At 40.5% G+C, this 14,752-nt stretch overlaps 2 protein-coding genes across 4 annotated transcripts; one reads left to right on the top strand and one right to left on the bottom strand.

Annotated features, from left to right (window-relative positions):
- Positions 1–841: 841 nt before the first annotated feature.
- Positions 842–5,235, bottom strand: tm2d2 (TM2 domain containing 2). The gene is made up of 4 exons (XM_022224980.2): positions 5,005–5,235; positions 4,045–4,138; positions 3,614–3,729; positions 842–3,188 (listed from the first exon to the last, which is right to left on the bottom strand). Exons 1-4 carry the CDS (start codon positions 5,193–5,195, stop codon positions 2,975–2,977), a joined length of 615 nt encoding a protein of 204 aa, XP_022080672.1. The 5' UTR covers positions 5,196–5,235; the 3' UTR covers positions 842–2,974.
- An 8-nt stretch (positions 5,236–5,243) lies between these two features.
- fignl1 (fidgetin like 1) lies at positions 5,244–14,519 on the top strand. Of its 3 annotated transcripts, none has more exons than XM_022224977.2 (16): positions 5,244–5,304; positions 5,975–6,219; positions 6,827–6,912; positions 7,346–7,399; positions 7,510–7,592; positions 7,759–8,422; positions 8,828–8,991; positions 9,516–9,676; positions 9,814–9,940; positions 10,230–10,330; positions 10,522–10,601; positions 10,829–10,899; positions 11,108–11,269; positions 11,571–11,790; positions 12,170–12,270; positions 12,444–14,519. In XM_022224977.2, the coding sequence occupies exons 2-16, from the start codon at positions 6,062–6,064 to the stop codon at positions 12,567–12,569; spliced, it is 2,358 nt and encodes a 785-aa protein (XP_022080669.2). In that variant the 5' UTR covers positions 5,244–5,304; positions 5,975–6,061; the 3' UTR covers positions 12,570–14,519. The 3 variants fall into 3 exon arrangements, with proteins under 3 accessions (XP_022080669.2, XP_022080671.2, XP_087001178.1); XM_087145052.1 differs by having other exon boundaries at positions 5,286–5,335; XM_022224979.2 differs by lacking the exon at positions 7,346–7,399.
- The last annotated feature ends 233 nt before the right edge of the window (positions 14,520–14,752 follow it).

Raw genomic sequence — 14,752 nt, 5'->3', positions numbered from 1 at the left:
ATTATTATTAACATTCTCTTCTGGCTCCGTTTTGTTTTGGAGGGGGGCGAGTGGAGGTTGCCATCAAGAATGTTGAGTGGTTAAGGTAGATCGGACAGAGATGTGAAAAATATTTCTATTACTGTCCTGTAACAGTTCAGAGGAACACACTCAGAAATTAATGAATCCTCAAAGCCATTTCTTTTCCCACCTGCTTGCAGGATTTCGACAATGAGCTGAAAGCACTGACAGTTTCGTCCACGAAAATGCATGCACTATTATACTAATGCTTGTTACAAGTTTGCGCATGGGAAAAGGGAAATCGATTGACGTTTTTATCACGTCATGTTACGCGCTTCTTCGTGGAAGTTCAATATCAAGACTGTCTGCCTCTCACGGTTTGGACCTACAAATGTTACGGTGGGGATTTTATTTCAATCCAATTTATTAGATTCAGGCTCACCTGAATCCTTCCCCCATGATCTCATCAACTTTGCACTTTTTCCCAAGACGACAGAAAAGACGGAAGGAAACAAGCGTTCTTCCTATACACATTCCATTATAATTGCGCGCTGTACCATGAGCTTCAAGTCGCTGGGTGAGACCTAAGACGGACGATTATTAAGTTAGAATGATCTGACCCAATCCGTTAAAACGAAAGGAAGGAAACGATGATTTGGAGTTCATTTCCACTTTCAAATAAATGAACTCCGACCCTTACTGCGAAGCGCGCGGTTGGAAGCAAGGCAGGAGTGCACCGCCCCGTAACGGGACGCCAATTCCAAGCGAGCAGAGAGTGGGGTAGGGCCTGAAGTACTGATGTTCATGAAATCTCAGAAGTTTTATCCTCAAATTCAAGATACATGGTGTAGCAAACAAAGTTTTTGTAAATTTTAATCACCGACTGAGGTTAAACAGAATAACTGCCATCATAGATTTACCATTTCAATATTTGATATTAGTCTTCTTGAAGTCGAATTGACAACCAGGGTTTAATGACCCCCAAATCAAAGTAAAACCAAATGCGTCAGAAAACGAATTTTCAGAAAATCAAAACGCAACAATAGGCCTATACTACCAAATCCTTTCAAAAAAAAAAAAGAAAAAACGTGGGGATATTCCGAGAAATGACGATTTCTTCTGCAAAGAACGGACCAGCAGATTTATTTTTCTACATCCGATCTGCACTTTTCACGTCAATACTTTAAACTGGATCAAGTTGGTTGGATGTCTGTGCGTGCAATGACGCAAAACTACAGGTGGCGTATTAACCTGCATTAAAGCCATGACCAAAAGGCGGGAAATCAGGGACCCATGCAGAGTACAATCGTGAAAACTTCAAGCACAGAAAACAGTTGACTGTTAGATACTAACAGCCGAGGAAGTGACTACACGTATACATGTACATCTTTCCAGACACTGACGCACTATTGCCAAGACTGATTTTTAAGACCAGCTGCATACACAGAATGATCCACAATTTGAAAAGATTGACATGCAGATTACGACGGGGAAATACAAAAAAATGTCTTCATTTCCACTTTCAATAAACTTAAGGTTGCTCAAAAAAGAAAGATTCAAGTCAATATTGTGTGCTTCCAAGAAATGTAGAACTTTCAAGGGAAAATTAATCGAGCACAATATGCACTGCCGATTCATTTTCCAGAGACTTCTAACCTTGACAATAAACCTCACCCCTTTTTTTAAGCAGTGGTTTATTGATGTCATTAAACTCAGCTATACCATGCTTAAACGAATCCTGGTGACTCAACTGTGATTTATTTTGCTTGTGGCTTGTCACCAAGGTTACATGCTTGTGGCTTTGCAAGCTATCAGTTCAAGAAAGACTCGGGAGGCAAGATCTTAAGCAATCTCCCACAGAAAAGCAAGCCATTCCTCCAAAGGCATTACCTCCCCCGCATCATACCCGCACAATCTAAGGCTTTGTTGGCCAATCGGATGGACGCCAACTAATTCATTCGACCTTCGGTATCACGAACTAACAAACACATTTGTTCGGCCACTATAAAAAATAACTACTGCATTAGTCATGCCATGTGGTACATAGAGGGCGCTATTTGCTGTAGCAAAGGCAGATTTTGAAGAGGGCGCAATTCATTTTGTCGATTGCAGGGCAACCTCCTTATGTATCTAATTGTTCTTTGTCCAAACTTAAACTTGTTACAACTTATGTCATACAATATGCATGCACAGTAAAGGGAAACTTCAAACACATTATTCCTAAAAATCATATTTTATCAGTCATACTAAAAAAAGCAATGTCAAGCTTTTGTTATATTGTGAATAACAACATCTCACCCACAAAACTACTACAAAAATGTTATGTATGTAAAAAGTATGTTTTCCAGCTTTAAAGTTTCCTCACACTGAAGATCTTTGTCTTAATGATAAAAAAATTATGAAGTGGGGAGCTGATGAGGTGGATTAATTCCAGATAACTGAACCATGGTCAGAAATTTGCTTAAACTAAACCTACACGTGTATTTCAAACAGCATACTAAACCAATCTGGTGCTGTTAGAGATAACCAGTCAAACACTGATATGTGGGAATTATTTCAGAGAAGTAATTTAACAAGGGGGAAACACTGATTTCATCTTTTTCAAATGAAAGCAAGTACATCAGCAAGTATTTATCACAATTTCCTTAACATCACTCCATTTTCATTTTCTAAACTATGCCTTCTGTTGTTTGTGAGCATGAACCTCTATGGGCATCCTCTCATTTAACAATAAGAGGACAGCCATGACAGCTACTGGCAGTCAATAATTACCAAAATTATGCAGCTGAAACCTGGAGCTGATGCTGGAGACAAACCCAAGATTTGGTGGATGGTCAAAGATATTTCCAATCTTGGAGTCTACAGATGTTGAGGACGTCACGAGACAAATGAGTCCTTGTACAGACATAGCTTTGAAGGATATGTGGCTAATCACAGCAGTCAATCACTTCAACCAATGCCTGGTACCCACTCATCAATAATTCGGACACCAGTTACTGCCATCAATAGGCATCAGATTACCAGTGCATAACAAGATGATATCCACAATCCACCACACACCGAAGCCTCCAAGCGTTAGTAGTTTTCCTACAGCCATTCCGACATGACCCAGACAGAATCTATCCACTCCAAAAAAGCCCAGCAGAATTGAAAATAAGAGGGTTGTCACAAAATAGTGCCCGGTATATCTGTTGAGGTTTGGAGAAAAAAACAAGACGATGAACTGTAGGAACTCGCCATCTCATCTATATGTAGCTTTACTGCCTTTTTATCTAATGTGGCACAGATCTTCTTTAGTTGTAAAAATGCTACCCTTCTCAAACAGTTATCTGCCTATTTTTGGAGATTTGGGCCTTCAGGTTTACACTTTTCAGGCAGGGCCAATCTTATTTTAGAAACAGTCTTCCAAAAACGGTAATTACACAGTTCAGACCCAAAATAAACAAAAATAAATAAAATTCCGTGGAATGCCAAGGAATTAATCAATTAAGTTTTACAAACTGAGGCCCAAACATTATAGTATGCAGAACTCTGGTAAAAATGACCACCTGTTTTTCTTGGATGAGGCCTTACTTACAAAAACCGTAGCTACATCCAATGACCAAATACTCACTTGATGCAGGGCACATTGTCTTTGATGAAGGTCCTATTACCATAACATTCAATGCCAGGGAGAACTGTACAGTAAACTTGTGTTGTCTGTACCTCTTCATAACGTTGCTTGCCATACTGTGAGAATAAATGACATAAAACCTCATCAAATGACACACGACATATCCCAAAACTCATGTTTTTATCCCTTAAAATTTTTAATCATACGTGCATTACTAACCGAGATTCAACAATAAATGCAAGGGATTGTGGAAGTTTGTCAACATTTACCATATACACCATGTAATTGGGCAAAGAGACTACCAATTTCTAAGACATCTGGTGATATTTTTATTAACTGCACTGGAGGGATGAAGTCTTGAATGGTGAGAGGCAAGCTAAAAAGTTGACAACAATAGATGGTTTTGATTTCAAATCTTGGTTGAACCTTACTTGTGTGCATCCAAATTCTCCTGGCTCTTTGGTAGTGTTTCCATTAACTGCAAACAAATCAATTGGTGTCTCACACTCCACATATTCCGATGGCCTAGACAAATTACACATAAACAAACATGAAAAGGAAGAACTACTTAAGACATTTAACCACTTGCTGCCGGGGAACCCCGTTTTGAGCACCATGGTTTTATATGTAGAGCCGGGACGCCCAAAATGGGACAAACAAGCTGGTCCATGTAACACAAGACTGTACTCGGAACAAAAGACCTGCTGCTGGGAATTGCCATCATTTTTCGGCTTGCATTTTTCGAAGGTAATCCGTCACTATTTTTAAACAGTATACCACTGTTTTGGGCATAGCGTGCCCCCAGATTAGCACTGCGGACAAAAGTGCTCCATCAGGGCCCCATTGATGAGTAACACAGCACTGCTGCATGCTAATCCAGCCGCGTTTGAAAAGATGCCAATCGCATTCACTGGGGACAATGGAAATTGAGCAACACCTCACAATTCTGGTCTCTCTTTACAGGGCGGCAGGCCTCGCTGAAAATTCAGGAGTCAATGAAGGCTACCTGTCAGCTTAGAGTAGCCACCAACCAGTCATTCGTGTGGGTGTAAAACGTCCATGAAATGAAATGATGAATTTTTGAAGAATTTTAAAAAGCACCCGGCAGCAAGTGGTTAAAACAACAATTACCTGATCATGTCAATTGTACCTGAAAGTGGAACAGCAAAATGGGAAATCAGCAAGATTTCAACAAATATGTGGATTGCTTTGTATCTCAAAGTTCACAGATTTTCCAAACGTTCTTGCATTGGTGACCTGAGCCCAGTGTACAGTGCTAAATAAGATGTAATGTCGCTTACAACATTTTGTTTTGATGTTTGCGAATTTTTGCGTTAAGTCATGTAAGTGTGAGCTTGCCACACCAGAAAATAGCTACTTCATACACTTACGCCAATTCACATCGTATCAAGGGTGACTTGGGGTTGTACTTCACTCCACATGACTCATCCCAACATTTCTTCACATCTGGAACAATTATTTCGTGACTTTCCGCATGAATTTCGGAGAAAAAGGACAGCAAATACGCCAAAAATGCAACAAACGTTGACGTTGCAAGAAAATTTACACGGGAAGTGGACATCTTGCATGTATTCTTGATGACAATTGAAAACAAATGTCGCCCTCGTGCGTTCATTTACATTTACTGAGCTGACGGCATGGCGCGAGTTGTGAACGCGAGGAAGTATAAGGTAGGCCCTGGCCTAATTTTTTAAAAATGTGGTCAGTTGAAATTCGCAACAAATTTCAGTCAATTGTATTAAGAATTATTCCTGAAATTTAAATTAAGCTGTGTATGCAGAGCTGACGATTTACGTGTAGACCTACGTCTAGTACGTGTCCACTCCTTTGCAACTTACATGACTTAAAATAATTGGAGCTATGGTCGCAGTACCTCCATACAGTAATTAAGAAGAAGAAATGATTGAGCGTGAAGTTTGATCAAGTGCTATCACAGTCAGTGTCATTTGGAATTGGTTGTCATCAGTGTTAGACTGCTAGTGGTCTGGGCGTGCCTGTGCTGTTTTTGCTGTGCGACATGTCCTCGGTCGATGGAGGGAATGTTGGTCAACTCATGGAGGTAGAATTCTACCTCCATGGTCAAGTCGTCCCTGAGTCAACTCGTCCCTGAGTTAACTCGTCCCCTAGTCAAGTCGTCCCTGTCTAAATAAAAAAATAATTATAATTTTACTGCAGTAATTCATTTTGGGGGATAATTTATTTCAATTTTGGGGGATGACTTGACTCCAGGACGACTTGACCCGGGGACGACTTGACCCGTTTCCGATGGAGGAAGCCCCCTTCATGCCCTATATTAATGTTTGGCCGACTCAGCACCACCATTTATTCATGTTTCTACAGGTCGTAAGTGAGAATGTAACTTCATCTGAATTTGTCACCTTGGGTTGGCAACCATTCTCGCGCCCTTGCTCCATCCATGCCTGAATCATGAGTGAAGCTACCAAATCTGAGAGTGAGAGTTTCATCTTACACAAATGGCAGAAATGTCACTTTGACCTTCATGGGCCCCAGGCCAGTCCCCGTGTCAAAATTGATGCCGTCACGGGTATCCTGCAGCAGATTTACCAAGCTAGTGCCATTGGACGGTAAGGCTGTGAATATGAATTCCAACACAGTTTCAATACCTGGGAGACTTTGACACTCTGGTGGCAGCAGACATCCTGATCCTTCTTCTCAGTACTGCACATGCTCAGAACAACGCATGCATGCTCAGAACTGGTAAAAAGGACCAATATGTTTGCAGCCACCACGTGTCTCAAAGTCTCCCATTCTGAGGAGCGTAGACCTTCTTGACAACAATGACAACAAGGATTGAGTGGGATCCTACTTGACACATTTTTGGAAAATGGGATTTAAAGGAAAAAATTCCAAATGTACTTTTAGTTTGGTCCCCCCCCCAACAGGTTACATCTTGGAAGTAAGGATAACTTTATTCCTTCACATTTGACCCATTTCTGTCCAAATAATATCTAAGAGAATCCTGTTGTTTGTTGACATAAATTGTACGTTTGCATACAGTTTTTAAGTCTGTTATGTTGAAAATCCAAATGATTGTAATGCCATTCGTATGTAGTTCTCATATTTATTGAACTTGAATCAAGGATTTTTTAAAGCAAATAAAATGGGCTGTCGGTGTCATACATTATTAGTAGGCATTTGTCATGGCGATACTTTTTGTCTGACTCCTTATAGCATCAACAGTGATGTCAGCTGTGACCTTACTCAACGTTACATTCAAGCACATTCCTCAGTCGTTGATAGTGTCAATAGTGAGACAGGTTAGTGCTAATGTTATTGCTTATTATTGCCTTAATTCAAGTTTTCAATTCCAAGTAAAAGTTTCTAGATTATGAATAGTAGCAATTTTCATTAATGTATGTTCAAAAGTTCTTGTTAGCGTTAAAAATTTGAATTAGTAATAATTTGAACAGAAGTGGCATGAATAGTTTGCCAGGCACATGAAAAAAATGAATATGGGCATTTCACAATCGAACTCTGTCAACCCTATGTGCATTTGGAAAGGGTCGACGGATTTCGCATTTGTGATTGGCCAATGCATTGCAAACTCTTGGAGGCTCACTATTGTGAAACATCCGTATTGGGTTTTCTTTTATCATCAGTTACTTCTTCTACATCTTCTATTTCTGTTTCTATTCATACAGTTTTCCTGAAAGTCTATTTAAACAGTTTCATTCTTTCTTTTCATTTCAGGACTCAATAACTATGCAGATGGAATACTGACAATTTGTACAAATCATCCAAATGGTATCAGATTTAACAAACATGCTATTTCTGTGTTTAATTACTAAGTCATGATGGATTTCTGCTGATGTATTGATTTTATTACTGCTGCTACTGTTGACTTCTCATTACAGAGAGTGAAGCCTGGAACCCTTCCCTTACTCCTGAAAATGTTAAGAATCTTCCTTTTATACAGCAATTCCTTCAATTCTCAAAGGTAAATTATCCTTGTTGATGAGTTTCTTATACATGTATTACATTAACCCTAACAGTCCCAAATCCTCTGATTACAATATGATTTTACATACACCCGAGGGAGTTAGGGTTAATACCAGAATGCTCATTGTGACTTCTCTAACTTTTGACAATCTTTTGTCTTGCAGGCCAATGCACAGTCAAATAAACCAGACAGACTGAATGACCCACTTATTCTCCATCAAAAAAATTGTGGTCGTCAGAAGAGACTTGCTGAACCTCAACCATCAGCCAATCAACCCAGTGCACGAGACCATTCAGCTAATGAATCAAATGGTATTAGTTCATCCCATGCCAACAAGTTACCTGTCACAAAGACTCCTAGCCAAATAGAACACCAATCATCATTTCCTACTGTCAGGTCCATGACCTCATCAACCAACACAGCGAAATACCCTCTAGGTCAGAGTTCAACAAAGCAGGGGTTATGGGGTCAAGGTCAAACAGACAACAGACAACCACCCCAGATGTCAACAGTTTCAAGAATTCCGAATCTTGTTGTCAACTCAAGGGGTAACTACGCAGTTACCCCTTCTGTCCAGGAGCGACCAACCACCATTCCTCAATCCGACCCAACCATACTCCATAACCATGTGCCAGCATTTTCCTCCCGATCCACCTCTAACTGGAATCAAAGTAATGGTCTGATTAACGAAAACCCAGGACCTGCCTATGACAGGGACATTCCAAAGTCGTCTGGCTTCCATACTCATCAAGGCTATCGACCAAGTGGGCCCACTTCACACGTTGCACCGCCCAATTCTCTGAAAAGAAAGACCATGTTCCAAGAAGGTAGAGTATCAATCTTGTTCATAAGATTTTCACTGAGCCTCAAGAAGCTCATACTTTGAAAATTATGAACTTGGTAAGAACGGAATGCATATATATGTATTCCACTACTTCTGGTGTGTGTTGTTCAATCAATGCCATGGAAACAGACAGTTTTTTGGTTCAGTGGTGTCTGTTTCATGGATATACCCAGCAAGAAATGAGACCGAGGGGTACCCCCCAACATGTCCAATCCCTATACACATTCCAGACTATTGTTACTTAACACATCCCCCCAAGATGTCTGAAAGGAATTCCCCAGATTCCTGCGAGACAATGACCAACACAAAGCAGGGGGGTTCTCTGCGTCTCATACCTTGCTGCATATGTTCATGGATTGTTGAGTATTGTTTTTGTTCTGATGCACAGTTGAGTTTCAAGGCGATGGTCAGCTCCCCTTCAGGACATCAATACCAGAGCGTACAGGTTGTGCAGACGGAAGATTCAATGAGGGTCAGGGTGCAAGGCACATGGAAAATGACGATGATACCTCAGCTGTGCCAAATGCATTCAAGACTGCCAGTGAACAACTTGTAGGTCAAAATGAAACACAAAAAGGCTGTAGCTTTAACCACTTCTCGGCGGGAATTTCTTTCTGAAAGCCGACTCCAAGAATTCCAGCCTCGCTTGGCCATGAAGGCCACCTGCCAAACCGCAAATTCTCGGTTTGTGGCCCAGTGTGCTCTGCACGCTTTGAATTACACGGTGAAAAGGCTGATTGTTCGGTGGCATGCGGCTCTACTCAAGCTTCCACATTCCCGTTGCCTCTTTGAAGCTGGTGATTATGATGCAAATTCGGTCTTTTCATTTCTGGGCTACACACAAAGACCAATTACCATAAACACAAGAGCCAGGGTCTGCCTTCTTTCACCGTGTTCGCTCGAGCATGGGCCGAGACTAATAGCTGAAAAGCGGGCTGAGGATCTCAATTTTTACGGCATGTTTTAACTCGTCCCGGCGTGAAGGGGTTAAGATGTTAAATATCTGCCAAAAGGGAAAATATTTGTTATTTAACAGAAAGATAGATTTCTTTAATAAAATTTGCCGTGTTTCTTAGATTATTCAGAATCAGAAGAAGTATGGAAACCGAGCAGGGAGTGGAGGTCCAACATCATCAGCTTACGGTACTGCCAAGAAGTCATTAGGAACTACAAGAAGAGGACTCAATAGCAAATTTGTTCCTCCGGTGATGAATAGGGATGAAGGAGACAGTGATAGGTGGGCTGTTGATTTGTCTCTCCATCAGTCTGTTTGTTCCTATTTCTATCTGTGGACATGACTCGGCCCCTCCTTTGGACTTCTATACTGGAGCTTTGAACCCAAAATTGTCCTTGTTTTTCTTCATCACATTTCAGAGGTCATCAAAGTGGTCAGGGAGGAGTCACTGGGAGGTCAAAGGCCACTGGTAGTGCTGAGGAAGAAATGACAGACGAGCGTTTGAAAGGAATTGATCCAAAGATGATTGAACTCGTCACAAATGAGGTTTATACACAATAGTATTTTTTCTTTGCAAAGAAGCTCACTAGATTTTGAATTCTTTACAGAAAACCGAATTTTTTAAACGTGTATGATTTCATAGAACTGGTCTGAGTGAAATTTGGTAAGGAAATTATTTGCTTTCATGCATCTTCTGAAAAGACTTGGAAGTCAAGACTTTTGTCAACTGCTAACAGGTTTTTACTCATCAAGTAGAAACTTGTCTTCTTCACGTGTTTGTTCTGGCCAATTTGATACCGACTGTTCACAAAATTTTTTTCTTGATATCTTCTAGATAATGGATCATGGCCCACCAATCCACTGGGATGATATTGCTGGGTTGGAGTTTGCTAAGACAACCATTAAAGAGATTGTGGTGTGGCCGATGCTTAGACCGTAAGTTTTTACTTATTGTCAAGGCTAATGACATCCTAATTTCATGGCTGTGCTAACCAGGAAATTCTTCGCATGGACAATTTCTTTCCATTATCTCTCTGACGTTCTAGAACTGAATGACAAATTTGTTTAGAGATCTTCAGAGTTATGTATGGATGAATTTTTATTCCAAGTGTTGTAACATTTTTCAGAGATATCTTCAATGGTTTACGAGGTCCTCCTAAAGGCCTTCTGCTGTTTGGACCTCCTGGTACAGGCAAGACACTTATAGGTAAACAGTTTCTTTGATCTTTGATTCAAGTCTTTTTGTTCTGGACATCGTGACAGCAGTCATGGAATGACTTTTACACAGTGGTTAGGAGCAATCGTTGAATGTGCTTTAAGTAAAGCTTTTCTCAATTATCTTGTTATATTTTGTTTAGAAAATTGAAATGATATCAGAGTCCTTATAAGTTACACTATTATAATTTGTCTTCTTTCTGTTTTACTCTTCATTAGGAAAGTGCATCGCTTGTCAGTCTGGGGCCACCTTCTTCAGTATTAGTGCGTCTTCTCTCACCTCCAAATGGGTAAGTCAGGACCAGATTTGAAGGCTTTGAAAGAGTCAAGAACTGTATGTAAGTAGACCAAGCAAACTTTTCATGTTCATGCAGAGCCCTAGAATCGCAAAGACCGTTGGTGAGGTGGTAGTGCTTTCCAACAATTCTGTTTTATCCCCCAAATTCTTGTACTGTTTCAGACGTTTTAACAGGAAATGTTCCTTGTCTGCGACATTAGGTTGGTGAAGGAGAGAAGATGGTGAGGGCGCTCTTTGCTGTTGCACGATGCCATCAGCCCGCAGTTATTTTCATCGATGAAATCGATTCACTCCTCTCACAGAGATCCAATGATGAACATGAGTCATCACGACGAATCAAAACAGAGTTCCTGGTGCAGTTGGTGGGTGTGGTTGGCAGTGTTTAAGATTGACTGCCCCTTCCAGTCAATGTTGCCCAAATCAAGCATTTAATTTCAGGCTGTGGCTTGTTACATCAACTTGTTAGCTTATCACAAGAGGCCATAGCCATTACTGCAGACTTGGATTGTGCCTACCTACAATCCTCAGGACATGTAATGGGGAACAATATTAATACCTGGATGTTAGAACCTAAACTAGCCAAACAGTTCTCGCATTACACAGACACAGTTTGTTGGGACGGTGAAGTGACAAAAGGCTTAATTTGACCTTTGCCCCCATTAGGATGGAGCCACTACAAGCTCAGATGACCGTCTCTTGGTGGTTGGTGCAACCAATCGCCCACAGGAGATTGATGAGGCAGCTAGACGTCGGATGGTCAAGCGTCTTTACATCCCTCTCCCTGAGGCACCTGCTAGGAGGCAGATTGTCCAGAACCTATTGGCTCAGCAGAGTTACTCACTCACTGAGGAGGAACTGGAAAGAATATGTCAGGATACTGATGGTTAGAACTTATCCTGTAATGTTCAGAAATGCTCGACACACTTAACTTTGAGGTTACTCTATATCATCATCAATAAATCCTCTAAAAAATGCAAGTTTGATGAAAAGAAAAGCTTCATGAAGGTTTTTTTTTAATTGTGTACCCAATTACAGTTTTCCACGAATATAAATTTTCCTTATTCTGACCATGAAAAAGAAATCATGGCACCCGGACATCTTTGTTTCAAGAAAGCAATTTCATCCTCCTATTCAAGGTTTCAAACTGCATATACAAGAATTAGAGTAGACATCCAGTGATTGACACATTACCGTTTGGTTTGGCTCACTTTCTATACCATGTGTTAACCAACCATGTATTGCCACGTACTTGGTTACCACAGGTTACTCTGGTGCCGATATGGCCAATCTGTGTCGAGAGGCGGCTCTTGGTCCTATCCGCTGCATCCGTGGGACAGACATACAATACATCAGTGCAGATCAGGTAGATGGGATCATTCAGATTAATGATTGTGAAGAGATCTAGACATCAAGCCCCAGTATTGTGTTCAGTACATGTACTTGTTTGAGTAACATTCATAATGTTCATCTCTATTTTTGTTTAATTATCTGGCCTTGTTTACCTAACTTTGTTTACTTGTTTATTTGCCCATGCAGGTTCGTCCCATTCTGTACCAGGATTTTCAAGGAGCTCTGAGGCACATGAGGCCAAGTGTGTCAAAGTCCGATCTTAAAGTCTACCTTGAATGGAATAAGACCTTTGGAACTGGTGCAAGCAAATAACATTATGCACGAAACCTTTTATATCCAGGAGTGGATGGGGGGGTCCCCTTTTTTCACCCCAAAAATAAATAAAAAAGAAGAAAAAGAGGGGTTGGGACCCAGCCCCACAAATGTGACAAAGGCGTAAAAAACAACAGTTCTGCTTCCAGTTACCCAAGCTCCCTAATATTATGGCTGTGACTCTAACATTTTTAGTTCACGCCCTTCCCCCATGGAAAATGCTGGATCTGTAGCTTTTATCTCAAGAGATGTAGGCATATCTTTGTAACTGTAGCAAGTGATTTCACGAAGTAACCAATTTGTATAAATATAATTCATAACTAAACTTCTTGTATTCCTTGCATCAGACATCTGTAACACTTATGTGGACAAGTGTTTTGTGAACCTTTATACTTTCACTTGTCTAGTTTTGTTTCTGGTGGTATAAACAATATATTCTAACATAAATCAAATACAAAACAATATTAAATTTAGTGTCATTTGCCAAAAAAGTGAGGCCTTACATGCACGGAGAACCAACTAAAGATTAGACAGCCATCCTTAAAATCAAGCTGCCAAAACACGTCCCTAAAATTGTTTACTATGTGCACGCAGTGTTGAGTTTCTGTCTTGATGGCTTAATATTTATCAAATGTCTTAATGTCACCACATCTTCTTAAAGATAGTTGGTTAACCTAATGGATTTAGATCTATAGTAAAGATTGCGGTAACACCATGTATTTATCTCTTCTTTGAGTATGTGTGGTTCTGAGAAGAACCGGGGAATAACTCGACGTTTCGAACAGTGTACTCTGTCCGTCTTCAGGAGACTGCAGGATTCTAACTGGGAGTGGAGCTTATATGGTGTAGAGAGGGATCCAGATGTAGGGATTAGCTCGGTGAGGCGTTAAGGCGGGAACAGTGATGGCGGGAACAATGGATGCTGCACTGGATCCTGGGGCTGCATGCCCTGTGTGGATTTAGTGTTTACAAATTTCTAGAAAGGGTTTCTTTCACTAGTTATTCTTATGCCATGGTTTTGTCACTGCAGTATGGGAATTTAGTCTAGAAATTTCACGATTGTATTCTTTTTTTTATTAGAGGTATTTTCCATTCGAGAGTTTATCAATGTTCCTGTGATTTACGTGGCTTGCACTAGTCTTGTCATCTGTACTACACTTATTGCAAACTCTGTTCTAGATCATAGCTCATCAAGAAATACGCCAAAACGATTGCTTCGCCTCAGGAAATATCAGGTTTTAACCTTTAGGCCTACCCACGCACTTAAAGAATAACATTCGACTCCAGCCAAGGGAGCTGTTCATTTTGTCAAAATGGTGGCTTCCCAAGCGGAAGGATTGGAGAAAACTGGCCACACTAATCGGAATGTTTAGTTTCTGGTGGTTTGAGGCACAGAACAGTGTACCAAAATTGATGTTGTTGCTTCTCTGAGAGTTTTATCATTGAGAATACAACTCGTCGTACACCTCTGCTCGATTTAGTTTTTAAACTCTGTTCCGAGTCAGTGACATGACTACATTTCCATGTACAGTGAATATTTTTCATTTTGTCAAAGACTGATGTTAATTAAGATAGCTAGACTGAGAATTGATTCTTCATTAAGAGAAGATTGACCAGCAGGTGTTTCTGTAGCCTTTGATTCGCCTTTGACGGTCAGCGTCCGTAAATGAATGCAGTTTTGTTAATTGTCCGTGAATATGATTTGAAATTTCGGAGCTCGAGTGTTTTTCTTTGTGTTTTATGGACCGGCAGTGACTGGCGGGAAAAGTCTGTAGGCCTACTACGCCAGATGAATAATGGGTGATTGCTATATTCAGTGTCAATGTGCCAGCGTAGTAAATATTGTCCGGTCAAGGTTGGGTCGGGCGTCGGCACCATTGAATTGATCCAATGTTTCCTCTGTCAAGTTGGAAAGAATTTTTATTATTAAATAATCAAATTTGAAGCAAAGGGGTTTTTGATGGTATAATTCTGAAAAAGCGAGTTACACGTTTGTATTGAACACTATTGGACTGGTGAAAGATTGAACAGATGGATGTCTAGGCCTTGCTGTTGGAGGGTGCGAGTTTCAGTTGTAGTTTCATAAAATGCATTTTCAACTTCTAATGAAATGGATCATGGTATTGTGGTCATGGTACAGTGTTCTGTTAGCCAACTTCGGTTAACTCCCAGAATAAGTTGAA

Source organism: Acanthaster planci, linkage group LG13, assembly GCF_054643075.1.
Source record: "Acanthaster planci isolate LZ-2023a linkage group LG13, COTS_SCS, whole genome shotgun sequence".
Classification (NCBI taxonomy): Eukaryota; Metazoa; Echinodermata; class Asteroidea; order Valvatida; family Acanthasteridae; genus Acanthaster; species Acanthaster planci.
The sequence above is the reverse complement of the archived record's forward strand: the minus strand, read 5'-3'. Positions and strand labels throughout refer to the sequence as shown.

What these genes read in the sequence shown, in the direction of transcription:
- tm2d2 (XM_022224980.2), bottom strand. Translation starts at nt 5,195, where the DNA reads ATGTCCACTTCCCGTGTAAATTTTCTTGCAACGTCAACGTTTGTTGCA. An exon ending in GAGAATTTGGATGCACACAA is followed by an intron (nt 3,730 to 4,044) that starts GTAAGGTTCAAC and finishes TTATTCTCACAG; the next exon opens with TATGGCAAGCAACGTTATGA. An exon ending in GACAATGTGCCCTGCATCAA is followed by an intron (nt 3,189 to 3,613) that starts GTGAGTATTTGG and finishes AAACCTCAACAG; the next exon opens with ATATACCGGGCACTATTTTG.
- fignl1 (XM_022224977.2), top strand. Translation starts at nt 6,062, where the DNA reads ATGAGTGAAGCTACCAAATCTGAGAGTGAGAGTTTCATCTTACACAAA. An exon ending in CAAGCTAGTGCCATTGGACG is followed by an intron (nt 6,220 to 6,826) that starts GTAAGGCTGTGA and finishes GACTCCTTATAG; the next exon opens with CATCAACAGTGATGTCAGCT. An exon ending in AGACTGCCAGTGAACAACTT is followed by an intron (nt 8,992 to 9,515) that starts GTAGGTCAAAAT and finishes CGTGTTTCTTAG; the next exon opens with ATTATTCAGAATCAGAAGAA.